Raw genomic sequence first — 27,907 nt, 5'->3', positions numbered from 1 at the left:
TTGGAGGATGTTTTTCCTTTATCCCTGTTTTCCTCGAGGTGCCAGAGCTGTGCCAGGCAGCCAGGGCTGCCTTCGTTGGCTCCAGCTGGAGCTGGGGCTCTCCCATTCCTCAGGGAACGGTCCCCGCCTCCCTGCCGTGCCAAAACACCACCAAATAAATGAGTTTCGATGCCGAACCTTCTCCCCTCCTCCTGTGGGATGGCCAAAGGCACCTGCTCGGGGTGGGTGGAGGATGCTCAGAGGGAATTCCTCCTTCCTGGATGCACTGTGGGGTCTGCGTCCCACTCCTGTGGTTGTGGCTCCTTTCCTTGGCGGTCCTGGCTCCCAGGGAAGTCCCTACACGGGTGCCAGCACTGTGGCCAGCCAGGCTCCTGCAGGTGCAGCCATTCCCGCTCTCTGAGCTCGGGGAAAAGGCGGTGCCGGGCGGCAGAGTCCTGTGTCCCCTCCCTGCTCGGTCACTCGTGTCCCCCGTGTCCCCTCCCTGCTCGGTCACTCGTGTCCCCCATGTCCCCTCCCTGCTCGGTCACTCGTGTCCCCCGTGTCCTTGCCCTGTGTCCCCTCCCTGCTCGGTCACTCGTGTCCCCCGTGTCCCCTCCCTGCTCGGTCACTCGTGTCCCCCGTGTCCCCTCCCTGCTCGGTCACTCGTGTCCCCCGTGTCCTTGCCCTGTGTCCCCTCCCTGCTCGGTCACTCGTGTCCCCCGTGTCCCCTCCCTGCTCGGTCACTCGTGTCCCCCGTGTCCCCTCCCTGCTCGGTCACTCGTGTCCCCCGTGTCCTTGCCCTGTGTCCCCTCCCTGCTCGGTCACTCGTGTCCCCCGTGTCCCCTCCCTGCTCGGTCACTCGTGTCCCCCGTGTCCCCTTCCTGCGTTCCCTCGTCCGTGGATCCCTTGGGAGCGCAGGCTCATCCCTGCCTGCTTCCCTTCGTGCCTCACCCCTGGGGTGTTTGGTGTGGAGGATAAACAGAGAATTCAGTGCCTCGGGTGTTCTGTCCCCTCAGGCACCGCTGTTTGCTCCGGGGAGGATAAAACGAGAGGTGGGAGTTTTTATAGGGAGCCCTTCCCAGGAGATGTGAGTGTGTTTTACCCATTCCAAACTCCAGGTTTGCTCATGCACTCGACCAATTCCTGAGGGCAAAGCTGATGATTGATTTCAAGATTGTCCCTGAGGTTTTAACCTGGCCGGGAACAACGCAGGTCATCGAGGAGTCGCGAATAGAGAATTTACAGGTAATGCTTCAAAAAAGCCAAAGAACAAAGGGAAGACGGTCCCGCTGCTCCGAGGGAGAGGTGGGCTAAGGAGGGACGGCCAGGAGCTGTGGCAGGCTCTGACACCTCGAGGTGTCCTGGCTGAGCTGGCAGCACTCTGGCTGAAATTCCTGCTGGAATTCCTGCTGAAATTCCTGCTGGAATTCCAGTTCTCCTTCTTCCGCACAGCGGGAATTGCCCGGGCCGCGGCTCTGGAGAGCGAGCAGGGCCTGAGCTCGCCCGGCGGGACCGTTTCCCATTTGGGGCTTTTTTTTCCCATTTGGGGCTTTTTTTTCCCATTTGGGGCTTTTTTTTCCCATTTGTTTTTTTTTCCCCGTTTTTTTTTTTTTTCCCGTTTATGGTTTTTTTCCCGTTTATGTTTTTTTCCCATTTATCGTTTCCTCCCTTCCTTTTTCCCATTTATGTTTTTTTCCCATTTTTGTTTTTTTTCCCCATTTTTGGTTTTTTTTCCCCATTTTTGTTTTTTTTCCCCATTTTTGTTTTTTTTCCCCATTCTTGTTTTTTTCCCCATTTGTTGTTTTTTTTCCCATTTGTTGTTTTTTTCCCCATTTTTGTTTTTTTTCCCCATTTTTGTTTTTTTTCCCATTTGTTGTTTTTTTTCCCATTTGTTGTTTTTTTTCCCATTTGTTGTTTTTTTTCCCATTTGTTGTTTTTTTTCCCATTTGTTGTTTTTTTTCCCATTTGTTGTTTTTTTTTCCCATTTGTTGTTTTTTTTTCCCATTTGTTGTTTTTTTTTCCCATTTGTTGTTTTTTTTTTCCCATTTGTTGTTTTTTTTTTCCCATTTTTTGTTTTTTTTTTTCCCATTTTTTGTTTTTTTTTCCCATTTGTTTTCTTTTTTTCCCATTTGTTTTCTTTTTTTCCCATTTATGGTTTTTTTCCCATTTATTGCTTTCCCCCTTCCTTTTTCCCATTTATGTTTTTTTTTCCCATTTATGTTTTTTCCCCATTTACCATTTGCCCCATTTATCACTTTCCCCCTTTTTTTTCCCATTTGTGGTTTTTTTCCCATTTATGGTTTTTTTCCCATTTATGTCTTTTCCCATTTGTGTTTGTTTTCCCATTTGTGGTTTTTTCCCATTTGTTTGTTTTTACTTTCCCATTTGTTTTTCCCATTTTTCCCATTTGTGTTTTTTTCCCATTTGTTTTTTTTTCCCATTTATCGTTTTTCCCATTTATCATTTCTCCTTTTTTCACATTTATGGTTCTTTTCCCATTTATCATTGTTTCCATTTATCATTTTCCTCCCTTTTTTCCCATTTATGCTTTTTTCCCATTTATTGTTTTTCCCATTCATGTTTTTTCCCATTTATTGTTGTTTCCATTTATTGTTTCCCCCCCTTTTTTCCCATTTATGGTTTTTTTCCATTTATTGTTTTATTCCCTTTTTTTCACATTTATGTTTTTTTCCCTATTTATTGGTTTTCCCCATTTATTGGTTTTCCCCATTTATTGGTTTTCCCCATTTATTGGTTTTCCCCATTTATTGGTTTTCCCCATTTATTGGTTTTTCCCATTTATGTTTTTTTCCCATTTATTGCTTTCCCCCTTCTTTTTTCCCATTTATGGTTCTTTTCCCAAATATGTTGTTTTTCCCATTTATCATTTGTTCCATTTATTGCTTTTCTCCCTTTTTTCCCATTTATTTTTTTCCCATTTATTTTTTTCCCATTTATTAGTTTTTCCTATTTATGTTTTTTTCCCCATTTATTATTTTCCCCATTTCTTATTTTTCCCATTTGCTGCATTTCCCCATTTATCTTTTTTTTCCCCATTTATCTTTTTTTTCCCCATTTATCTTTTTTTTCCCCATTTATCATTTTTATCAGAGGTGTCCAAGCAGGGCCTGGGTGTGGCCCTCAGGTTGTCCCAGGTCAGATTTTGGAGCTCTTTTCCAGCCCCAACGATTTTGGGGTAATGTTTAATTCTCTTTCTTGCATGCTCCCAAACTTCCAGGTGTGAACACACAACAGAACTGGTTAAAAATCTGAGCTGGCAAAAACGGGAAGTTGAAAATTCAAAACTAAAATAGGAGAATTTGGCCGTGTAACTCCTGGCTAAAACATTGGGATTTATCTGGGAAAATTCCCAGTTTGACTGGAAAAACCTGCACAGAGGCATTTTTGGCACAGCAGAGCTTGGAAGTTTTCCAGTGGATGAACTTGGCCAAACTCCCCAGATGTGCAGAGTTTGTGGTGAAAGCAGAATTTCTGGGCTTTTTCCTACAAAAACTTCAGGATTCCTCAGAGACAATCTGGATACAGCAATCCATGGACTGGGACCTGTGGATAATGCAGATTTCTGCCAGGTTTTATCAGGATAGTGTAGGGTTAAAATGTCTCTGAAATCCTGGGAATTGTATACAGCAGGTTCAGGGGTGGGAAGAAAGGTTGGGAAAGGGAACTGGGCCCTGGGAATGAATTAGATCAGGTGAGACTGCACCTGTGTGATCATCATATGGTAAACAATGTGGTTGTTAAATGCAATGATTGTTTGGTAGTTGAACAGAATTGTTGTTTAGTTGTAATAAGGATCATGAGGAACGATGGAATCCCAACAAGAATCATGAGAGAGGATGTTTGGGGGGACCTGATGAAAATACAACAATTCCTGCTTGGCTAAGATCAGTGTGTGCAACAGCACAGTATGGGTTTAATAATTAATGCACAGTTATGTAATGAAAAGGGTATGAAAACATGTCCATGTGGAATCCATGTGGGGTCAGACCTGGGTTTGTACCCCTGGTTCCCAGAGCTCCTCAGTAAAAGCACCTGCAGAAACCATCCTGGGACTGTGTGTGTCCACACTGACACCAGGGCTCTGTTCTTGGTGATGTTTTACTGATCTGGCCTCAGTTCCAGCCCTGCCCTGATTTCACTTTTTTTCACATTCACTCTGATGCTTTCCCTCAGAAATTTTCCTGGGAGACCTCCCTGCTTCCCCAGGGCCAGGTCTGAGCTTGATCCTTAGTCCAGATGCCAGGTGAGACACTCTGGAAATGCTGGGAATCTTCAGAAATGACCAAAAACCTCCCTTTTTTGTTTGTTTGTTTGTTTGTGGGTTTTTTTGCCCCATAATCTGTTTTATCATTTGGACAATGTTAAAACCCTTTGGAATGGGTCAGGATGTGGGACACTGGCTCAGGATAAACCTACATTTTTTAATTTATTTATTTTTTGTGTGTGTGTGTGTGTGTAAAGCTGTGAGCACTCAGCTGCCAGCACTTCAAGCAATCCCTGGAATATTTTGGCCATAAAAGGCTAATCTTCCCTGGCTTTCACTAGAAAAGAGTTGGTTTTTTTGGGATTAGTCACTGCTTTTCTAAGAGGGATGTGTTTCACTGCAGTCCCCAGGAGTTTGTGAGTAGATTTTGAATCTTTTCCTGGTTTCTGTGCAGTTTTTCTCTCTCATAATTCTGTGTTTTCCAGATGGCTTTAAGGAATTGTATTGAGGAATGTAAATTCCCTCCAGAGCCAGATGCTGTTTGTCGATACCAGCAGTGCCATGGCTACTCCAAAATCCAAATATATTTTACAGACCCTGACTTTAAGGTAAATTTTCAGCTGAGAAAGGTTTGAGAAGTAAAACGTGACATTATATTCTGCCCCTTTTCATATGATCTGCTGTGCTGAGCACTGCTATTTGTTGTGGTTTTATTTAAAGAGGTGCCATTTTTGCCATTTTTTTAGGGTTTTATACGTGTTATTTGCTGTCAGCAGTGCAGAGTGGAGTTCCACATCAGCTGCTGGAAAAAGCTGAAAACAACGAGCTACAGTGATAAAAATGATAAGGTGAGGCCTTTGCCAGACTGGAACTTTTAATTTTTGTAAGATCCTAGCATTGAGATGTGTGAAGGAAATTCACAGAATTCAGCAACCACGAAAAGTGAAGGGAAATAAGGAACTGAAAATATTCTGGAGCTTGACTCTTGGGTGTGAAGTTGCAAGAGGGAGTAAAAGAATAAAAGATGCCACAGACTTTTCCATGATTTTTGATTTTCAGCCCTTCCCAAATCAGCTCTCAGTCAGCATCCAGGAAGAGTTTAGGATTGTGCTTCCTTTAATTGCTTTGGTCACCTCAAATTAAGAAATTAATTTGGGTCAGGACACGAATGGTGTGTGGATTTAAATGCCTTTGGTGTGTGTGTCCTTTTCTCTTGCAGGATTTCCTTAAGGAAATGTGTTTTACTCCTGATTGTAAAGGCCTTATTTCAAAAATAGTTATTTTCAGTTCTGCTGGGCTGGTAAAATGTGAAGTAAGTATGGTCATGTTTTATATGAAATTAATTAGAATATTAAGGGGAATGAGATTGTAACTGAAAAAACAAAATGGTGCTGCCTTGACTCAGAATGTGAGGATTATTTAGGAACATTAATTTCCTGTTCTAGTGGAGCAGGAACTGCCTCGTGGTGTTGGTCAGACTGTCATGGATGGGGACTGGAATTCAATAAATTCAATAATCCTTCAGGAACAACTCCCCAGAGCCACAGGAAAATGGGGAATTCTCCCCAGGGCAATACTGACCTGAGAGAAGCAGGAGTGATTGTGGGGTTTGTTGTGTCATAACCCAAATTTAATTCCTGTCCTATCTCTTATTTGGGTAGTTTGAACAGAAAATCCCAAAACCCAAGGAGCCACCAAGAGCCTGTATAAAACAGAAATGTTCAAGGTAAGGTTTGTCCCGTTTGAATCCATTTGAGAGCAACACTGGAGGGATTTTCGTGGCTTTTCACAAATATTTTGGAAAGTTATCCTTGCCCTTTGCCTGATAAACCAAAAAAAAAAAATCTGGTATAATCCAGTGGTAAAAGCTTTTCAATTGTTCCACGGAATTTTATTTTGTGGGAACGATTAGGGAGTGTAAATAAAAATGTATTTTAAGCTGCTGCTGTTGTTACTGATACCCAGACCTTTGACATAACTGAGTTTGCAATTTTTTTGTTCAAGTAACCTTTAAATAATGAGGAATAATGATCTGAGGGGACAAAACCCCACATTTTTAGAATGGAAAGGAATAAAATGTTAATATTTGGTTGAAAATGCTGAGTTATAAATGAAGAATTGAAGGATTGAAGCCAATCCTAATTTAGACATCTTTAATGGGAGTCTTGAGTTGTTACATCTTGAGGACATCGATATTTTTATGAAGTTTTGTGGTCTGTGCTTCTAAATGAAGACCACTTTTATTCTGTGTGATATTTTCACCCCAATTAATGGTTTGGCTCGCTGCTGAATTGCTTTTTGCAGTCTTAGGAAGATAAAAACAAAGCAAGAAAAAAAACTGTGGCGAAAACGAGCGCGTGAAGAGGCCCGGAATTCTGCCAGGAAAAAAGCTGAGGAAACCCAGGAGGGAAGTGAGGAATCCCAGTACAGTCAGCACAGGGGTACGTGGAAATGTGGATTTTTGGGGTGACTTCTCCATGGAAAGGGTGGGCAGTGAAATGGCAGGTTTGGAGTCCCCATCCCTGGGGGTGTCCGAGGAAGGAGGTGGCACTCGGAGCCCTGGGCTGGGGATCAAAGTTTGGGTTTGGTGCTCCTGCAGGGCTTTTCCAGCCTCAGTTCTCCAGGGATTCTGGGAGTCTGGGTTCTCACAAAGCAGTGGAATCAGCATTCTGGATATCCCAGTTCTCAGTCACAGCACAATCCTAACTCTGAACATTCTGGATATCCCAGTTCAGTCACAGCACAATCCTAACTCTGAACATTCTGGATATCCCCAGTTCAATCACAGCACAATCCTAACTCTGAACATTCTGGATATCCCAGTTCAATCACAGCACATTCCTAACTCTGAACATTCTGGATATCCCAGTTCTCAGTCACAGCACAATCCTAACTCTGAACATTCTGGATATCCCCAGTTCAATCACAGCACAATCCTAACTCTGAACATTCTGGATATCCCAGTTCAATCACAGCACAATCCTAACTCTGAACATTCTGGATATCCCAGTTCTCAGTCACAGCACAATCCTAACTCTGAACATTCTGGATATCCCCAGTTCAATCACAGCACAATCCTAACTCTGAACATTCTGGATATCCCAGTTCAATCACAGCACATTCCTAACTCTGAACATTCTGGATATCCCAGTTCTCAGTCACAGCACAATCCTAACTCTGAACATTCTGGATATCCCCAGTTCAATCACAGCACAATCCTAACTCTGAACATTCTGGATATCCCAGTTCAATCACAGCACATTCCTAACTCTGAACATTCTGGATATCCCAGTTCTCAGTCACAGCACAATCCTAACTCTGAACATTCTGGATATCCCAGTTCAATCACAGCACAATCCTAACTCTGAACATTCTGGATATCCCAGTTCAATCACAGCACAATCCTAACTCTGAACATTCTGGATATCCCAGTTCTCAGTCACAGCACAATCCTAACTCTGAACATTCTGGATATCCCAGTTCAGTCACAGCACAATCCTAACTCTGAACATTCTGGATATCCCAGTTCAATCATAGCACAATCCTAACTCTGAACATTCTGGATATCCCAGTTCAGTCACAGCACAATCCTAACTCTGAACATTCTGGATATCCCCAGTTCAATCACAGCACAATCCTAACTCTGAACATTCTGGATATCCCAGTTCTCAGTCACAGCACATTCCTAACTCTGAACATTCTGGATATCCCAGTTCAATCACAGCACAATCCTAACTCTGAACATTCTGGATATCCCAGTTCTCAGTCACAGCACAATCCTAACTCTGAACATTCTGGATATCCCAGTTCTCAGTCACAGCACAATCCTAACTCTGAACATCACACCTCCCCCCCGTGAAAAATTTGGACTTTTCCTTAAGACAAATTTGGTTTCCCTTCTGTTTTTGTTGTCCAAACAGCTGGAGGATGTTACTGTGTGTTTTAATTACTGTGTGGTTTAATTCCTCTTAGAAAAATTAATTTTTCCTTGGCTGGTTCCTGCAGAATCAGCCTGCAGAGGGGAAGGGCTCCCATTCTGACTGAACCCACTGAAAAGGGAAAATGGGAAAACAGAAAATGGGAAAATTCAGGAAATGTAGCTTGGGACACTGTTAAAGAAAAAAAAAATACCTCAGATAAAGACAGACTGATCTCCTACCTGCAGTGACTTGAAAAGTACATTTCAGATGATTGGGGGAAATAAAAATATTTCAGTCTGTGACTTTGTAGGCATTTAAAGATTCAGATTTTGCCTTGCTGGATGTTGGCTGCTCCACATTCCAGTGCTGGGAACTTCCCCTGCAGCTTCTCAGGACCAAAAAACAAACAAACAAACAAAAAAGTTTTGTTTTGTTTTTTCTGTATTATCAAGTTGGGATAGAATTAATTTATAATTTCCTAAGATTCTCTGTTAAATACTCCAGGAGTACTTCTGATTTAATCCCATGCTTGGGTTCTCTGGGTGCCTCTCCCTGTTCAATGGCATATCCTGAACATTTGGGAGATTTTGGCTTCCTTGTGGATTTATAGAAACACTTTTTTTTTTCCTGTTTATTTTGTTTTAAATCTTTGCCCTTTCCTTTTCTCTGGCTCATCTTCAGTTGTGATCCTTGGAACCACTGCAGGTCACTGTGACACTGTGACTTCATCCAAAAAATCTGGGCAAGATGTTTGTTTCTTTAAACAAAATTCTAAGTCAATGTTGGATCCAATTCATAATGCTCGGGATATGTGGAAAAAAGAATTATTTCAATCCTGTAATTTTCAGTGTAAAGCAAATAATTCAAAGCACCACTTAATCCAAACTATCTGTGCTTTTAAATTGGTTTGAACTGTGGTAAGGACACGATATCTTTGCTTGTTCAGTGCTTTTTTTTTAATCCCATATGTTTAATTTTCCAGGTTTTGGCCAGGATTTATGCTCTGGGGACCAGGTCCTGCAGCACATCCGACGGAATTCCCAGCAGATCAAAGCTGCTGTCCCTGACACTGCCAAATTATTACAGGAGTTACTGGCGTGGGGTGTGATCAGAGAGGAGGATTTCACCTCTTATTCCCAAATTAATGGCACTTCCCAGGAGGTGCTGGAGCAGCTCATCAGCTCCTTAATCCAGGAGAAATCCCGAGTGCAGACCAGGGGGTTCCTGCACGTGCTGAGCCAGCTGGGAGAGGTGGATCCCAAAGTGCACAAGTGGCTGCAGCACCTGGATCACCTGGGTGGGTTCTGGGCAGCAGCACAGGACAGGAGCAGTTCTCTCCCTTCTCCACTTTCCCTGTTTGTGCTTTCCCTGATTTCCAGAGGGGAGCACGACCTGGGTGAGCCAGGAATGCTGCAGGGCTTCGGCTCGTGCAGGAAAGAGAAAATGGAACCATTTTTAAATTGTCCTAAAATTCCAGAGTGGGCTTAAATGCTGATATTCGTAACAGTAATCTGGTTATGGAGCATAAATAATGGTGAGGTGTTCCTGTTAGACTTGGGAATAATTCCATGTTAGTGCCCTGTAAATCCTGTTGGATTTATAATTGAAAAAAGGTGGAATTTTGGGGTTTGGGTTGCTTCATTTTGCTCTGTCGCATCCATAGCCTTCCAAGGATTTGTAGATCCAAATATTGTTGTTATTATACAAATAACAGTTGGTGAGGGTGGAATTTATATGAGCCCCACTCCTCATTTTTGTTTGCATTTTCAAGACCCAAAAACTCCCACTTCATCTGTACATTTAATTTCTAGACCGAACTCCTCCCCTTTGAAGAGGAATATCACATTTGAAGCACTAAAAATCTAAAGCTGGAATGAAATACTGGACTTTTTCTGCATCTTTTTCAGGTCTGACAGCTACAGAAAACTTTCTCCTTCAATATGGCCAAGTTCTGCAGGAGCTTGACTTTTCTATTTTAACCCCACTGTGGAACCAGAAGTATGGCAGTAAATTTGATTATGTGGCAGCTGATTTGGAAAAGCAAGAAATTTGTGATTATTTCCTCACCCCTCCCCTAGAGAAATCCCGTTGTTTTATATGGCTTTTAGAAGAAAACAGAGAACATTTTCCAGACCTCCATCAAGCTTTAGATGAATTCTTTGATAAAATGGGTGAGTAGGCAAAGGGGTCAAACATTCCCCAAGAAAATTTCATTTTCACTGCAGAGTTTCAAGTTCTGCTGCTGCAGTTTTGGAGCTGCTGTGGTGGTTTTGGATAAATGATTAAAACAGTAATTCCTGTGGTTTCACAGTTAAATTGTAAATTAAATGAAATATTCTTGTTTCCATCAATCACCATGGCTTTCATCTTTTCAACAGATGACCCAACCATTATATTAAAGAAGCAGGGAAATGAGAATTTATCAGTAAGTGAACTTCATTTCTCTTTGGCCTCAGCTCAAAAAGAACTTTTTGCTATTTCAGAAAAGGAAATATTTTGCAGCCTCATACTTCAGACTTACTGGGGATTTCATCTCTTATCGGAGCTCCTTTTTCTTAAGGGATTTGATATTTGAATTATTTGCTAATAATTTTTCAAGTGTGCCTCTTTCTGAATCACTTCTTGATTGGTGTCATCATTAAAATCCATCCCAACTGGCAGAAATAGATTCTGTGTTTCAGTTAATTCTGTGTTTGAGGCCCCCTCAGTTAAAGTTCTTGTCTGCAGCTAAATTTACCTTTACAAATCCAAGATTTACTTTTGATTCAGAATAAAGCTTTAGAGTTAATTAATGTACATATAGATAAAATGCAGAATTTTTAAGTGTACACTAATAAAATGCAGGCTTTTTCATGTACACATTAATAAAATTCAGATTTCTAAATGTACACACAAATACATGCAGAATATTTTGCTTTTTCATTTCATGAGTTGGGAAAATCCAAGAATGAATTGAAAACCAGCACGATAAAACTGCTTTAATTTCAGAGTTACAACCTAAACTAACCTGTAATTATTCTGCTCATGTGTAACCCCAGTCCTGTTAAAGAATTAATTCAGATTTCAGTTCCTTCATCTTTGTCTTCTTTGGGAAACTGAAGCAGCATTTGCCAATTCTGTGCCTTTGTTTGATATTCCGTTTCAGAATAATGAAATCAAAGTTAAAAACAAAACCAGGAAGAAGAATTTGAAAGATTCAAAGGTCAGTAACTTTAGAAACTGCTCGAGCAGATGCTACCAAGCAGATATCACTTATTTAATGCTAAAAACCCACCTAAAATTGGGATTTTTTTAGAATTTCTGGCATTCAGACGGGTAGGAGCTGTTTTTGTAAATGCCTTGAGGAGACTCCTTACCTGAAGTAGCTTTTCCTGAAGTAAAATTAATCTGTCAAGGCTCCAATGACACAGATCTGTTAAAATTTATCAGTATAAAAGCTGTTTTAAAATTTATGTATTACTAATTTTGGCTCTGACTGGAGGCACCTTCCCCTGGCTTAATTCTGAGTTATTGTTGTGATTTTCATTTTCCATGTTGGAGGATGGGAATTCAGTACAAAAATTCCATTTCATGCTCAGGAATGTTACTAATTATTCATTATTTTATAGATTTTATTGGAAAATGCTGCCTTTTGGAGGATTTTGCTTTGTTGAAAACCTTAGATCCAGCCTCCTGCCCTCACCTTTTTATCCTTTCTCTAGAATTTCAGAGAGTAAACTTCAGATTTTTCCTCAGGACTTACTGTTCTGGCTTAGGTGCATTTATTTGTGTATTTCTAAATAATGAGATTAAAAAAGTGAGGACAGCTAAAATGTCTGTAATGGTATAGCAATAATAACCAGTCACAAGTGGAATTAGGGATAACTCCTGCTCGTGGTAAATTTGTCACAGCCTCAAATTTAAAAGAAATTTTGATTAAATCTCAATGAAATCGGTATAAAAAATGAGATTTTGGGGCTGAATATCCCAATTTCTTTTTCCCAGATAAATTCTGAAGAAGAAATTAATAACTTTAAATTAAGAATTTCCTTGCTGTAGCTTAGCACTGAAAACTTTTACCTGGAGATTGTGCAGTTCATAATGAACACGATGAATGTAAAGAACAATATTCATTGTAAATAAGTGACTCCTGGTCTTTACAGTGGATTATTTTACATGAGCTTTTGTGAGATAAAAACTAAAATCTGTTTTTAATTAGTCTATTTTAGTATTATCCAGTGGAGTTAGTACAGCACCACGAGACGAAGAGAAGATATTTATAGAAGAAAATAATTTGTGAGTATTTGATTCTGCTTTTATTGCCCAAGTCCCAAATTGCTGGAGAAGAATCCCTTAAAAACACCAAGGCTGAGCTAACTTTAGTTTTTTATTACTTTTAAGGTACAGAGATTTTTCAAATGAACCCTTTGTAATCCCAGAATATCTCCAGGAGCAACTGGAGGAATTCGAGGCTCTTTATAATGATTCAAATAGTAACAATTATCAAATGAATAATAATAATGCAAATCCAATCTGTGAGAATTTATATGAGTGAGTATAAATTTTTGTACTCAGCAGCTTTGGGGCTGGGGGGGGGGGGGGGGGTTGATTTTACTTAATAATTTTTTTGTGTTAATTGGAATCCTGATGCGTGCCTGTGAAGGAAGGGTTTGTGAAAATACATTTAAAAACTTCAATTAATTATAACAATGCTCTCTCTCTCTCTCTTTTAAGTTATTTCTCTCAAATCTTGGAAGAACATGGCCCTCTGGAAATCAATAATAAATTACTGATTGGGGAATATGAAAATTTCCCTGAGGAAACTCGGAAGGTGGTGGAAGACGAGGGCGGCCTGGAGCCCTTCCTGCTGAAATCCCTGCGTTTCATCATGGTGGATAATCTGATTGGATTAAGGAAGCACTTGGTCCTTTTTGAAGGAGATCCAAGCAGAAATGAACCTGGGAATGAAAAGGAAGAGGATCCATCTGGCCACTTGGGAGGGAATTGCTCCCGCAGCAAGCTGCCCTTGAATCCCTACGCGCAGGAGTTCAAGCCCCTGTCGTGCCCTTTGTCAGCACCTCCTGATTTATCACATTTTCAGCCTCCCCCATATCTGCCCTGCTCCTTCCCTGGGCACCCTCTGGAAAACGAGGCTGATTCCACGGAGAGCCAGGCGCCGTATCCCGGGGTTCTGACGGCCTTTCAGCCTGCAGGCCTGCCTTTGTTTTTGCCTCAGAGCTCCTGGGGTTATCAATACGGAATATTGCCCCTGCCTGCCGTCCTGGAACAGCCCGGATTGATCTATTCTGATCCTGCAGCTCGTCGGGATAAGCAGAAAGCTGCAGTTCCACGTGGGAAAGGCAGCCCCGAGGGGTTTGTGCCCGCTGCAGTCCAGGGGAGCCGAGGCCTGCGGGGCTGCTCGGAAAACGGGGAGAAGGAGGATTCTGCTTTCCCAAGGGATGCTGAGGGTGGTGACTGGGTTAGGAAGGAAAAAGGAAAGAGAGATAAACCTGAGCTGAAGAGCAATCCTCACACGAGGATGATGGCTGTTCAGGTAAGGAGTGGGAAGGGAGCAATGCTGGAGGGATTTTTTAAGGATGAGCAGAGGGATGGAGCAGCTGTGCTGGGAGGAAAGGCTGGCAGAGCTGGCATTGTTCACCTGCACAGGAGAAGCTTTGGGCTGAGCTCAGGGTGGCCTTGCAGGGCCTGGAGGAGCTGCAGGAAACATGGAGAGAGACAATTGCCAAGGGATGGAGGGACAGGACACAGGGAATGGCTTCAGAGCAGCATTGGATGGGATACTGGGCATTAGGAATTGTTCCCTGGGGTGGTAATGAGGGACTGGGATGGAATTCCCAGATTTGCTGTGGCTGCCCCTGGATCCCTGGAATGTTCAGTTCCAGGTTGGACACTGGGGTTTGGAACAACCTGGGACAGTGGGAGGTGTCCCTGCCATGGCAGGGCTGGGATGAGATGATTTTCAAGGTCCCTTCCAACCCAGAGCATTCCATGATTCCTGAGAATTTCCAGCTGAAGTTGCTGCCACTTTCTGTGATACTCGTTTTTCATTTGTAATTCTCAGAGCTGCTCACTGAGTTTTGTTGTGCCCGAAGTCTTTGCAGCTCTCTTCCCTGGGTATCCCAGAGGGAGCTGCTGCACACAAGTTTCAGCTTCACGTAGAGATGAAGCAAAGTCCTTCTGTATCATTATTTTTCCTTCTGTGATGAGTTCAGGGATTTATTTTCACTTCCACAACATTTGAAGATTTGGATTTGTGGAGGAGTCTCGGAGGGACCTTCTCATTCTCTACCACTTCTTGCAAATCTTAATTTTTCAGATATTTAGAGCATGGCTTTGTTTAAAGGCTCACAGATCTCCCTGGAATTGCTCGTGGTCAATGAAATCAGGAAACTAAAAAAAAAAAAAAAAAAAAAAAAGAAGCCTTTCAGAAACACCTCCACTATGTTTTCCTACATCATTTGTAGGCCTGGATTGGCTCCAACTAGAGTTGGATTTGTAAAACCCTCAGTGAGGTACAAAAGCTCCAGATCTATGAACTAAGAAGCTTTTTAATCAAATCTCTTTTTTTTGTGTGTGTGCGTTCTAGGTAAATAAGGAAGTTGCTGATAGGGAAACCAATACTTTGCCTTTCCATCCATTTGAAAATCAACAAGTAAGTTCCTTGCATCCTGGTTTACATTTCTCATGAAGGAGGTCAAAGGAGTGCCCAAAACCTGAATATTGAAGAAATGAAAGTTCTCTGAAAACAACAGGTTTTAACAGATATTTTGTATTTTGGGTTGTTTGCGTGTCTTTGTGTTCTTTGATGTTCTTGGAAACATCACCCAGCCCCACAAGGAGATGATTTTTGAGTTTTGTTCTGCTGTTTGATATTTGTTCTGATGGCTGTGCTTTGAGCTATTCAGATGTCAAATGTTTTTGAGGTATTTCCTCTCTCAAAAACCTGGAGTTAAATACTCCATTTGGGCATAGAGACAGTTCAGAGTGGTGTTAATGGCAGGTTTATATCTGTGCCAGGAGATAAAAGTGAGAAAATGTGGCCTTTGACCTGGTAACAGCTATAAATCAAACTGGTTTTTGTAACTGATTAATTTTCAGGGCGATATTCTCCGCATGGAAAAGGAGCACCACGTATTGAAAGAACAACTCGGAGAAGCAGAGGAGAAATTAGAGCAGTTACAAGGCAGGAGCTTGGAGGAAGTTAGGGCTTTGGAAGAGCTCTTGGAAAAAAGTATCCAAGAGACTGAGGTAAAGCTTTCCCCCGTGCATCAGAGGTTGTGGAATCCTCTGGATCCCTGGAAGTGTCCAAGGCCAGGCTGGACAGGGCTGGCATGGAGGGAGGTGCCCTTCCCACCCAGACCATTCCAAATATCCTCAGTCTGCTCCAGCTTTTATTGGAATAAACCACAATTTTCAGAAATGAAGTTCTCTTCTTTTCTGCCTTCAGGTGTCCCAGAATGAGCTGCATTGGTTCCACCAAGACTCAGAAACACAAATGAAGAAATGGCAGCAGGAGAAGAAAGAGAATCGAGAGAACTTAAAAGCACTGAGGGGCACAGTTAAAAAACACTCGGACACCAATGAGAGGTACAGTTGTAAAAAGATTTATTTCCCCTCATTCTGACAGTCTGAAGCCTTCAGAACTCTTCAGGGAAATTCAGTCCTTGGCTGTGAAACCAGCCAGACATTTTCTCCCAGTATCAGGCTGAAAGATGGACGTGGCCGCTCTCTTATTTTGAATTTTTTGGCAAATTACAGGTAAACATCTAAAATGGCTTTTAGATAACTCAAGAAACTGCTTTAGCAATACTTCTCCTAATCAGGTTTGGCAGTTCCTACTGTATTTTAATGTCCTCTCTCACTTTGCAGAGCCCAGACTTTGGTCCTTGAATGCCTTTGTTTTATCTTTATTCTTAAGTAGTTTGGGGCCAAATCACTCCTGAAAAATCATCAACCCTGATTTTTTATATTAATTACTCCTTTATTAGCAATAAATTTAAATGCATTTAGAATAGAATCCCTGAATAATTTGGGTTGGGATGGATCTTAAAGACCATTTAGTTCCACCCCCTGCCATGAGCAGGGACTCCTCCCACTGTGCCAGGTTTCTCCAAGCTGGCCTTGAACACTTCCAGGGCTGGGAATTCCATAATTCCTCTGGGATTAAAGAAGATTTCAAACCTACAGATTGTCCTGGTGGTTATAGAGGAGCATGTTCCAGATTTGCCAATAAACCTTTTCCACAACAAGCTTTATCAGTGTTCCTTTCCTGTAGGTATTTGAAGGTCATTGATGACAAGGAAAAGCAGTATAACCAGTGTTTAAATACATTTCTGGAGACCAGGTAAAACTCATGTCCCTTTCAGCAATATTTATGTTTTTCTGCTTCACTCTGGGTAAAGGCTTAGGAGAAAAAAAAAAAGCACTTTAAACCCATATTTCTTACTATGTTAGTTTGCTTTTAATTGCCTTAAGTGAATACTAATATTTAGTATAAAGAAAAGAATACTCTCATACATTTCCCTTAATTACATGACACATGAGTAGCTGCTAAAAAAACTCAGAAATGGCATAAATTTTAAATACTGCTCTGCTGTGAATGTTACTCAAATATTTCATTTCTTTTTCTTTCGCAGTAATAAATTTGCTAATGAGAAAGGCAAATTGGAAGAGCTGATAAAAAAGAGTCAAAATGACAGCCAGGAGTGTGAGAAAAGAGCTGTTAAAGCAGAGGTACAACCAAAAACAAAATCCTTCAAAACCTTTTGTTAGAGCTGAGGTTGTGCTGATTGAAGGTGGGGAAATTATATCAAAACTGTTGATTAAATATTGGAAGTACCAAGGATGGAAATTCCACTTGAAAATTCCTCACTGTAGGAACTGTGTGTACACTTTGTGTCCTCAAACTCTTGTTTAAATTCTTACTAAAATCTGGTTTAAGGTTTTATCCCTTTTTTTTCCCCTCTTTTTTTCACATGTTTTTTTATTTTGTTGTGTTTTTGTTTTGTCACAGGTCTCAGTGCTCCAGACCTGGAAGGAAACTGAAATCTGGAAGCTCAAATGCACCATTGCCAAGGCAGAAGGAAATCTCAGGATTCTGAAGGCACTGTGCAGGTACTGGGAGTTCCCACCAGGAATTACACTATTCCTGCTTGCTAATTATTTACTATATAATATTTATTTTATAGTCTATAACAAATACAGTTTTATGTTCTGTAGTTATATGGAACATATAATATTTATATGAAATACTGTAATCCTAATATAAAAGTGCACAGAGTTGGGGTAAATAATATTGTCCCAAAGAAAATTCAGCTGGAAATTGAGTGTCATCCTTATCCTTGTGTCTTTCTGAGCGGGGAAAATCAGATTATCTGGGTGGTAATAATAATGATGATGATGATGATAATAATAATATTTCCAGTTATTCCTGCCAGTATCCCTAGAAAAGGGCTGCAGTGTAACTGATTTTAACCTGAAATCCCTTGAAGACTTTAACTGGGGTTAATTGTTGAGGGAGGAACTGTTGGGACATCACCACCACTGGTCTTCAAAATAATGGGAATGTTGGAGTTTTAACTGCAAATCCTCAAATGTTCCAGCAGCTCAGCTTCAGCAGCTCCTGTGTTGAAGTCCCAAATTGATTCCTGGGAAGTATTTATTTCAAATGTCAAGAAACAACTGGAAGAAGTCGAGGTAAAACTTCATTTCTCTCCACAAGCTTGTCAGTTAACTTTGGAAATGAAACATTAAATAAGGTTAAATTGTTCTCATAACACGGTAGCTTGTCCTACAAATGCTGAGGGGAGGTTTTTCTTTTTCATTACGAAAGAAAGAGACAGTTTGGAGTCCAGGTTGGTAATTTTATAGTGGATATATTCACCTTTTTTTAAAGGCAAAAATCTGCCCTTTATACACTTGCTTCAAAATTGGGTCCCACATTAACAAACCTGGTTGGTTTTTTTTTTGTTGGTGACCTTTAGAAATCCGTGGAACTTCTTAAAGAAAAACCAACTGGGAGCTCTCTGAGACGTTCACTGAAAAATGTGATTTTTAGTGAAGAGGGAGCTTAGGTTGGTGCTGATGCTTGGTTTTCCTTCTGCAGGCTGAGTATGAAGAAAAAATTGAGCTGGTGAAAAACGGTGCCCGGGACTGCCTCAGTAAAGTGGAAGTTGTGGATTTGCCTTGTCCTCAGGCAGTTGTGAGTATCCCACCTTCCACAGCAGGTCCAGTCCTTGAAATTCCCCTTGGCTTGCCAGCAGTGCTGGGAGGTGTGCAGGGAGCTGGAGTGTGCAGCCATGGACACACGGAGTGCCAGCTCTCCCTGCAGCCAGGGGATGCTCCAGAGCAAGAGGGGATGGAGATGAAGCTGAGAGCAGCACATTCCCAGCTCCTGTGGGAGGCTCAAGCTGCTTGAAGTTGAAAATGACTCACTGATGGTTTTGCCCATTGTAGGGTTCCTGTGGTGCTGAAGTCCTGGGATTCCAGGGTGGTTTGGGTTGGAAGGGACTTGAAAGATATTCCAGTTCCAACCCTACACCTCCCAGTGTCCCAGGCTGCTCCCAGCCCCAGTGTCCAACCTGGCCTTGGGCACTGCCAGGGATCCAGGGGCAGCCACAGCTGCTCTGGGAATTCTATTCCAGGACATCCTCACCTTCCCAGGGAACAATTCCTAATTCCCAATATCCCATCTAAACCTATCATTTTTCAGTTTGAGGCCATTCCCTCAGTGTGTCTGTCCCTCCATCCCTTGTCCCAAGTCCCTCTCCAGCTCTCACAGAGCTTCTTTAGGTGCTGGAAGAGGCTCTCTGGAGCCTTCTCCAGGTTGAACAGCCCCAAAATCCATTGGGTAAGTCTCATTATGCAGAATCCCAGGATCCCTGAGGTTGGAAAAGCCCTCCCAGGCCATGGAGTCCCAGTGTCAGTGTGGACACACACAGTCCCAGGATGGTTTATGCAGGTGCTTTTACTGAGGAGCTCTGGGAACCAGGGGTACAAACCCAGGTCTGACCCCACATGGATTCCACATGGACATGTTTTCATACCCTTTTCATTACATAACTGTGCATTAATTATTAAACCCATACTGTGCTGTTGCACACACTGATCTTAGCCAAGCAGGAATTGTTGTATTTTCATCAGGTCCCCCCAAACATCCTCTCTCATGATTCTTGTTGGGATTCCATCGTTCCTCATGATCCTTATTACAACTAAACAACAATTCTGTTCAACTACCAAACAATCATTGCATTTAACAACCACATTGTTTACCATATGATGATCACACAGGTGCAGTCTCACCTGATCTAATTCATTCCCAGGGCCCAGTTCCCTTTCCCAACCTTTCCTTCCAAACACTGAATCTATTGTATACAATTCCCAGGATTTTAGAAACATTTTAACCCTACGCTATCATTTCCCCCCTTTGAAAATATTTTCACTTCACTGTAGTAAGTGCAAATGCTTTCACAGGAACCAGTCCTTTTGGCTTCTGAGTTTCTACTTGATGTTCATCTTCAAATCCGTGGTTGTTAAAACCATTGTCTTGGATGTTGGAGGAACCTGAAGATGATGGGTGTGGATTTCTGTCCCGTGTCAGTGCTTTCATTATCTTTTGGTTCCAGGATGTCTTTCTCTGTATTTCTCTTTTCAGGATGCTGTAGACTAACCAAATCACTGAGAACATAATTAGTAAGATTGTCAAACTCTCCATGATTGACTAAACCCATGAACTCACATTCCATCCTAACCCTTTGAAGATTTTGTCTGACCAGCTCGTAGTCAAGTCCTTTTGTTGTTCCTGTGTCTCGTGCTCTGTTTGTTTGAGCTGATTGATGTAATATTCTACACCTGCAGTTACGTTTGGGATGTGGATGCAGCAATGATCAGTTTTGTCCTTTTACAAATCCACACACCCCATGCTCTTTCAGGAGTAATGTATCTAAGGCCAGTGGGTTTTGTAAAGTCATTTTTGTGGTGCAAAAGTCAATTCAAGTCAATTTTGTAATTGCACCTTTAGTTCTTTAAATCCTTCCTGGGTGACCCCTGCTAGTCTATCTACTTGACCTGTGACTTTATACAACATTTCTCTATTTCACTAGTTTGCTATAGGACCGAATAAAGACTCCAGGGCCCACCCAAATTTCACTCCACTAGAGGGTTCTTGCCAAGTTTCATCCTGATCTGGAACTTCTCGTCTTGTTCTTACCTGCAGAAGTTGGTGTTTTCCATTAAATGGGGATTTTTTCCAAACTGGACATAAAGTAGGGAGGCCCAGGGTTATTTCTTTTACCTTCCCATCTACAGGCAGATGTGTTGTCCAGGTACCATCTCTTGTTACCCACACAAATTGTCCTGGACTTTTGGATTGTACTCTTTCCACATCCCACTACTATTTTATAATCCACTTTACCTTGTTTTGTGTTTGATCCCTCTGCAGACACAACCAATTTGCAAGGCTCCTGCCAGTGGTGGCATTTGTTTTGCCTTTATGTCGTCAGAAGTGCAAATAAGTTTTATTACATGCCCACCAGCTTGCTTTTTCTGCCTTTATTCTATTGCTAGTGACAGTGTTCATCACTGCTGGATCTGTTTCATTCTCAGGGCCTTCCCATTTAATGCACCAAAGGGTATTTGCCATTTATTGAAATTTCTGAAGTATACTCGTGGACCATGCACTGTCCCAGGATTCCATTTGACCTTTCCAATTTTCCTCACATTTCCATAGAAGAAGGGTCTCTGTGGTATTCTCTTTAATCTCTTCATAGTGTGGCAGGAAGCATTCCCAGTTTGTGAGGTTTTGATCTTCAACCCATCATTCTATGATTTGTCCTACCTTTCCATGACTTGAAATACAGTCCTGTTTCCTCAAAGGCCTCATCCATTCCCCTATTGCTTCCAGGTCTCTTGGATTATTTGCCTCCACGCTGGTACTTGTTTACATGCAATTGTTTTGTTCTTTTGTATTTCAGGTAATTTTGACTTTATGATTCCCCAGCTTATTGGGTCTCTCACTGCCTTTGGTATTGGCAGACAGACAGTTATTCTACTGGTGTTCTGCATTTTGGCAAAATCTTTGACTAATCCAATCATTACATTCTCAGCCGGAATTGCATTGGGAGCCTTTATCACCCGAGTTTCTGCCTGGACCTCCCTCTTCATTCTGGAATGAAGAGTGGTCTGCTGATCCTTTTGCATTCTGTATCCCAAAGCAACATTAATTCCAGCTGGTGACATTAATAACCATAAAATGAGCATTGGCACAATTCCTGACATCATTTAAAACAATTAAACACTTCTTATCTGCAGCTTTGTTGGTCCTACAGCCTGTGCAGGCCACAGTACAGGCCGGACTTTCTTCACTCGGGTATAGTGGATCCAGGGATGCACTCCAGCCACCTTGACTGCTGTAAAAGTGGTCAACAGCACCTGGTAGGGTCCACTCCACCTCTCTTTTAATGGTTCTTCATTCCAAGTCTTAATGTACACATCGTCTCCTGGATGGATGTTGTGAACTGCATTCTCAAGAGTCAGCAGCCTGTTCCATATGAGGGCACTCCAAAGCTGAGCTAAAGTTTTCCCAAGAGACAGAACATAATTATACACTTCTTATACACTGCTTCCCTGTGACATATACATTTGGGTTAGGTTTAGGAGATTCATATGGTTTCCATACAATATCTCATAAGGACTGACTGACATCCCACTTCCAGGCTTTATCCAGATCCTCAGCATTGCTATGGGTAAAGCTTGTGGCCACTGCAGTTTGGCTTCTTGGCATATTTTACTGATTTGCCTCTTTAATGTCTGATTCATCCTCTCTACCTGTCCACTGGACTGGGGTCTCTGGGTGTGTGGAGGTCCCAAGTTATTCCTAGCAAGCCACTCACTTCTTTTCCCACTGTGGCTATAAAACGTGGGCCCCTATCTGATGATATCCCTATAGGCACCCCAAATCTGGGAATGATCTCTTGTAGTAACCATTTAACTGTTTCTTTTGCTTGGTTTGAGTGACAGGGAAGGGCTTCTGGCCATCCAGAAAATGTGTCATCCCCCACTAACAGATATTTGTATCCTCACGTTCGTGGTAACTCCACAAAATAATCTACCTGCCAGTAGTCTCCTGCTTCTATCCCTACCCATCTTCTTCTCAGCTGTGCCTGTCCTCTAGCAACTGGGTTGTTTTCAAGCAAATCTCACATTTTGTCATTACTGATTTTTGCCATTGTTAACATTCGTACCGAGATTAAATTTCATTTTAGCAATTTCACCAATGCTTCTGCACCCCAGTGACATTTATTCTGTTTAACTTGTAGAACTTCTCTCATTATCAAGGGGGTACCACTGTTTGCCCTGTGTAGTTACATACCACCCTTCTGAATTCTGTTGTGCATTCAGCAAACGTCCCAGTCTCTCATCTTCTGCTGAATATTTTGGTTTTAGAGGCAAATTGAACTGAGATACATTAAGTTTTAAAGGTATCAATGCCACTGCTGTTTGCACCTTTTGAGCAACCTGTTGGGCTGTCCAGTTCAGATTTCCCTCACAAATTTTGGAACCTCCTGACTGGTGTGCTTTACAGCGTGTAATTGCCACTCGCTCAGGTTTTTGCACTGCTTTTATCAATTGCAGGATTCTATCTTGGTGTTTAATGCGAGTCCTCTTTCTTTCCACAGTGCTCCTTGCACATGCACCACTCCAAAAGCATATTTTGAGTCAGTCCATATGTTCACCTTTTTCCCTTCACTCAGTTCTAGTGCTCTGGTTAAGGCAAACAGTTCTGCCCTTTGGGCAGATGTTTTTGGTGGTAATGCTCTTGCCTCAGCTACTGTACTGATTGTTGTTACTGCATACCCAGTGTATCTGGTTCAGTTCCCCACGAAGCTGCTTCCATCTGTGAATAGCTCCCACTCTGGTTGCTCTAATGGGACATCTTTTAGGTCTTCTCTCTCTGAATAGGTGCATCCTATTACTTCTACACAGTCATGCTCTGATGGGCCTTCTTCAGTTGTGGTACCTAGGAACAAGGCTGGATTCAAAAGGTTAGTTGCTTTAATGTGACATCCATCATCCTGCTCGGTCAGGATTACCTGGAATTTTATCACCCTGCTTGGAGATAGCCAGTGGCCCCCTTTTGCTCTAAAACAGTGGTTACCATGTGTGGCACACAGACATCTGTATGTCTTCCCACCCTGAGCTTCCTGGCTTCTTGTATCAGCATTGCAGTGGCTGTGACTGCCCTCAGACACGAAGGGCATCCAGCACTTACATTGTCGAGTTGGGAAAAACAGAAGCTGCCTTTTCCAGCTTCCCTAAGGTTGGGTCAGGACTCCCAGTGCCTGGTGCAGCCTTTCATGTACAAACAGCTGAAAGCCTTTAGACACATCAGGTAACCCTAATGCTGGAGCAGTCGTCAGTGCTTCTTTTGATTTTAGGAAGGATTCTTTCTGTGGTTTGCCCCAGGTGAACGGCTGTGTCTTCTGAGCCTCATACAGGGGTTTGGCAATTAGTCCACAGTCCATGATCCACAGATGACACCCCCCTGCCATCCCAAGGAAGACTCGCAGCTTGTGGAGACTCCGGGGCTCTGGAATAGCACAAATAGCTTGGATACAGTTAGTACCTAGTTTTATCTGTCCTTGTGAGATTTCACATCCCAGGCAAATTACAGCCTGTTGGGCAGTCTGTGCCTTTTCTCTAGACACTTTGTATCCTCCCATTCCCAGTGAATTCAAAATCTCAGTTGTTCCCTTCATGCAGGTTGCCTTTTCTTCTGTCACTATCAGTGTATCACCAGCATACTGCAACAAAAGGTATTGGTCTCTTGGTACTTGCCCCTCTTTGGTCCACATCCCTGGCTCCTTTACCAGTTGGTTTCCAAATAGGCTCGGGCTGTTCTTAAATCCTTGGGGTAGTCGTGTCCAGGTGAGCTGGGTCTTTCTTCCATTTCCTGGATTTTCCCACTCAAGGCAAACAGTTTCCTACTTTCTTTGTCAAGGGGTATGCAGAGGAAAGCATCTTTTAGATGAGTTACAGTAAACCATTTATATATCTCTTTTATGGATGTCAGCAGTGTGTAGGGATTGGCAACTACTGGATAAATGTCTTCAGTTATTTCACTTACTGCCCTTAGATCCTGTACTAGCCTATAAGCCCCACTGGGTTTCTTTACTGGGAATATTGGTGTATTATATTCTGATTGGCATTCTTCTAGAATTTGGTCTTTTAAGAATTTATCAATAGTCTTTGCTATTCCTTGCCATGCTTCTGTTTTTCTAGGATGCTGTTTGACCTGTATGGCTTTGCTCCCTCCCTTAATTCCACATGTACTGGCTGTGCTAGTTTAGATTTTCCAGGTACATCTGTTTCCCATTCAGAGGGGATCACTCCATCTTCTACTTCCCTCGGGATTACAGGAACCACTTTCTCTTTTATCATTAAAACTTTTCCTGTTTCAGACTCGGGTACCTTCATTAGTAGTTCCCCATTCTCAAAGGTAATTACTGCATCAAGCTTTGCCAGTAAATCTCGACCTAGAAGTGGAACAGGGCATTCGGGCACATACAAGAACTCCTGGGTTAATACTTTGTTCCCAAAACACAAATCTAAGGGTTGTAGGAATGGCTGATCTTCCTCCTTCCCTGTGGCTCCAGCTATTGTGGTTGATTTATTCCCAGTTCAGCCTTCTAGGTCATTTAAGACCGAGTGGGTAGCCCCTGCATCAATGAAAAATTTAACTTTTTTCCCCTAACTGTAAGGTACCAGAGGTTCCTGGGGTGTGGATTCTTTCCACCCAGCATGTAACACCATTGCCTTGGCAACTTCTCCCTGCTGGAACTGCTCGCCCTGGAAAAACCAGTTTGGGCACTCTGTCTTCCAGTGCCCTTCCTGTTTGCAATACCTGCACTCATTCAAGCCCAACCCTTGCAGAACTGGCCCTCCCCATAGTTCTGCCTCGGCTGCTTCTAGCACCTCCCCTTGAATGTCCTTGCACTGTTGATAGTGTAGGGTTAACATGTTTCTGAAATCGTGGGAATTGTATACAATAGATTCAGTGTTTGGAAGGAAAGGTTGGGTCTGGTAGGCCTGGGAAAGGGAACTGGGCCCTGGGAATGAATTAGATCAGGTGAGACTGCACCTGTGTGATCATCATATGGTAAACAATGTGGTTGTTAAATGCAATGATTGTTTGGTAGTTGAACAGAATTCTTGTTTAGTTGTAATAAGGATCATGAGGAACGATGGAATCCCAACAAGAATCATGAGAGGATGTTTGGGGGGACCTGATGAAAATACAACAATTCCTGCTTGGCTAAGATCAGTGTGTGCAACAGCACAGTATGGGTTTAATAATTCACATGTTCACAGACATTTCTTCATGTTCCACCCATGCTTTGCTCAAATCAAAGCAATTTCTTTTTTTGTCCTTTTTAAGTTGTTTTTTTTTCTTTGTAGAAAATATTGGTTTGTGGTTGTTTGGTTGTGGGGTTTTTTGGGGGTTATTTGTTTGTTTTTGTTCTGGGTGTAATTTAGATTCAGGGCTCTGGTCTAATATTTGAGATAGTTATTACAATTTTCTGGGCTTCTACAAGTTTCACTCCTGCTTTCCTGCATAACTCCCCACTTCTTTTTAGGTCTGTCCTTTATTTCTTGACACACAACATGGAAACAACTTAATCACCACCAACTTACTGGGGAAGTGCAACTTTGGTGCCTCTTGTTCTGCATTTGGAATTTATTATTTTCTGTGGTAACACCAGAGTGACCTTTTAGAAGAGAAATAATCATGAGGTCAAACAACTGCCCTGATGTAAGGGAGTCCCTAAGACAAACTGATGTCACCTTTGAGATCCTGGGCACAACCAAACCTGGCACAGTTGATGCAGCAGATGCTCCAGAGCTCAGCTGGACTGGTTTTAATCACTGTTTCCCTGTGTTTGTTCAATGTGTTTGTTTCCTAGACAATACCAGGAAGATCTCCCATGTGTGACCCTGCCATTGTCACCTGTTCCTCAGCATCTGCACATCCCCATGCCCTTCCTGCATTTTTGAGTTCTGATGGAAAAGCTCCAGCCCAGCCTCCACTCCAAGCACAGACCAGAGCTAAGCCAGCACCTGCCACCTCTGAGGCTTCCTCTGCAGCTGGGAAAACACATCCCAAAGCTCCAGAGGGATCACATGCCAGTAAACTCAAACCATCCTGCCCATCAGGGATTTCTGGAAATAATTCCCAGCATGTCCAGCCCAACCAGGATCCCTCAGCTCTGCAACCCAGGCCTTCTGGAATTCTAAACAACACAAAGCTTCCAAAAAGAATTGAAAATGTTTTTGCCCAGCTCCAGAGTATGTTCCCAAACTACAGCAGGTACTGGATTGAAGGAGTGCTGTGAAACAAGGACTGAAGAGCCAGGGATGAAGTGCAAAAAAGAATGGATTTTGTTCTGCTGACAAGAAATGGAGGGGCAGGACAAGGGGGAATGGGTTTAAATTACAGAGGACAGGGGCTGGATGGGATATTGGGAATTAGGAATTGTTCCCTGGCAGGGTGGGCAGGGGCTGGGGTGGAATTCCCAGATTTGCTGTGGCTGCCCCTGGATCCCTGGTGGTGCTCAAGGCCAGGTTGGACACTGGGGCTGGGAACAGTCTGGGACAGTGGGAGGTCTTGGAAGGGGGTGGGAATGGGATGAAAATTCAGGTCTCTCCCAGCCATGGAAGCCATTCCATGATTCTGATGACTGTTCAGGGGTTTCATCCTGGTTACTGAGAGCCATTGGCAGCAGGCTCCAGTTCATGGGAGAAGTTGGTGTCTCTTGATCCTGCTGGGATCAAACAGGGAACCTGCAGTGCTCTCCTGGGGCCATCCCTGATCCTGCCTTTCCTGTCCCTCCAGCTTAGACCTCATTGCCTTCATCAAGGACGTGCAGAGGAGAAATGGGAACGCGGGGGCAGACCTGAGCCCGGAGGAAATCCTCAGTGGGGTCACGGAGCTCATCCTGCAGCAGCAGCAGCAGCAGCCCAAGGTACCGGGGCTGCAGCTGCTCCCGTTCTCCATATGGAAAATGGAGCAGCACAGCCCCAAGAACACAATTCCTTTCTGATCCCTGTGCAGGCACCACCCCCGGCAGGCAGAGCCGTGCATTCCCCGAGGAGCCGGGAAGTGCCTGCGGAAGGAATCGCCCCCGGCTCCCCCCGGGCAGCACCCGCCCCTAAAACCTCCTCCAGTAAAAACCCCTCTCAGCCAAACCTGCAGGCCTGGGGGAATGCTGCAGCTGCACCTAAAGCCAAATGGAAGAAGCAGGACGATGGTGTAAGTTTTCCTCTGTTTTGATGGAGTTGTTGCTTTGTACCAGACACGAAATAATCCTGAGAAAAAAAAAAATAATTGCCTCGTTTATTCTGTGTACAAAAGCTTCAACAGAATTGGTTCAAGTCAGTGACCTCGTTAATTGAGTAGAATGTGCTGGTTAATTGCTGATGGTTTTTAAGTAACTGAACATTCCTTTCCTGGCCAGGCCTCCAGTGAGGATCCCTGCACCATCTGTCACGATGAGCTGAGGAAAGACTGCTGGGAGCTCGAGTGTGGCCATCACTTCCACAGAGAGGTGAGTCCTGCTCTTGTTCCTGATCTCCACCTCCAAAAACAACCCCTTTACCCTCCCCTTTCCCTTCAGTGCTTACACATCAGGGCACAGTTTCCTTTTCCAGCCTTTGCCCCCTGAACTTGAGCCACAGCCAGCCTGACTGGCAGAAAGCTTTAGGTATTTTTAAAGTAAAATGATTCATC

General features: G+C 42.8%; 1 protein-coding gene across 1 annotated transcript in view; it reads left to right on the top strand.

The window, feature by feature from the left end:
• Positions 1-27,907, top strand: part of TTC3 (tetratricopeptide repeat domain 3) — a 69,588-nt gene extending 41,681 nt beyond the window's left edge. Inside the window, 27 exon segments of the mRNA XM_062488191.1 lie at positions 1,098-1,224; positions 4,690-4,812; positions 4,951-5,052; positions 5,424-5,516; positions 5,866-5,930; positions 6,509-6,645; positions 9,107-9,421; positions 10,032-10,295; positions 10,503-10,549; positions 11,270-11,326; positions 12,323-12,399; positions 12,505-12,654; positions 12,838-13,657; positions 14,711-14,776; positions 15,223-15,372; positions 15,572-15,711; positions 16,400-16,468; positions 16,761-16,857; positions 17,138-17,238; positions 17,727-17,820; positions 18,230-18,325; positions 19,899-19,901; positions 26,085-26,488; positions 27,014-27,143; positions 27,233-27,430; positions 27,636-27,756; positions 27,759-27,907. Coding sequence (XP_062344175.1) covers positions 1,098-1,224; positions 4,690-4,812; positions 4,951-5,052; positions 5,424-5,516; positions 5,866-5,930; positions 6,509-6,645; positions 9,107-9,421; positions 10,032-10,295; positions 10,503-10,549; positions 11,270-11,326; positions 12,323-12,399; positions 12,505-12,654; positions 12,838-13,657; positions 14,711-14,776; positions 15,223-15,372; positions 15,572-15,711; positions 16,400-16,468; positions 16,761-16,857; positions 17,138-17,238; positions 17,727-17,820; positions 18,230-18,325; positions 19,899-19,901; positions 26,085-26,488; positions 27,014-27,143; positions 27,233-27,430; positions 27,636-27,756; positions 27,759-27,901 — 4,189 coding nt within the window. The 3' untranslated portion in view covers positions 27,902-27,907.

Source organism: Cinclus cinclus, chromosome 2 (assembly GCF_963662255.1).
Source record: "Cinclus cinclus chromosome 2, bCinCin1.1, whole genome shotgun sequence".
Lineage (NCBI taxonomy): Eukaryota > Metazoa > Chordata > Aves > Passeriformes > Cinclidae > Cinclus > Cinclus cinclus.
Note: the sequence above shows the minus strand (reverse complement) of the source record. Positions and strands in the feature narration are given on the sequence as shown.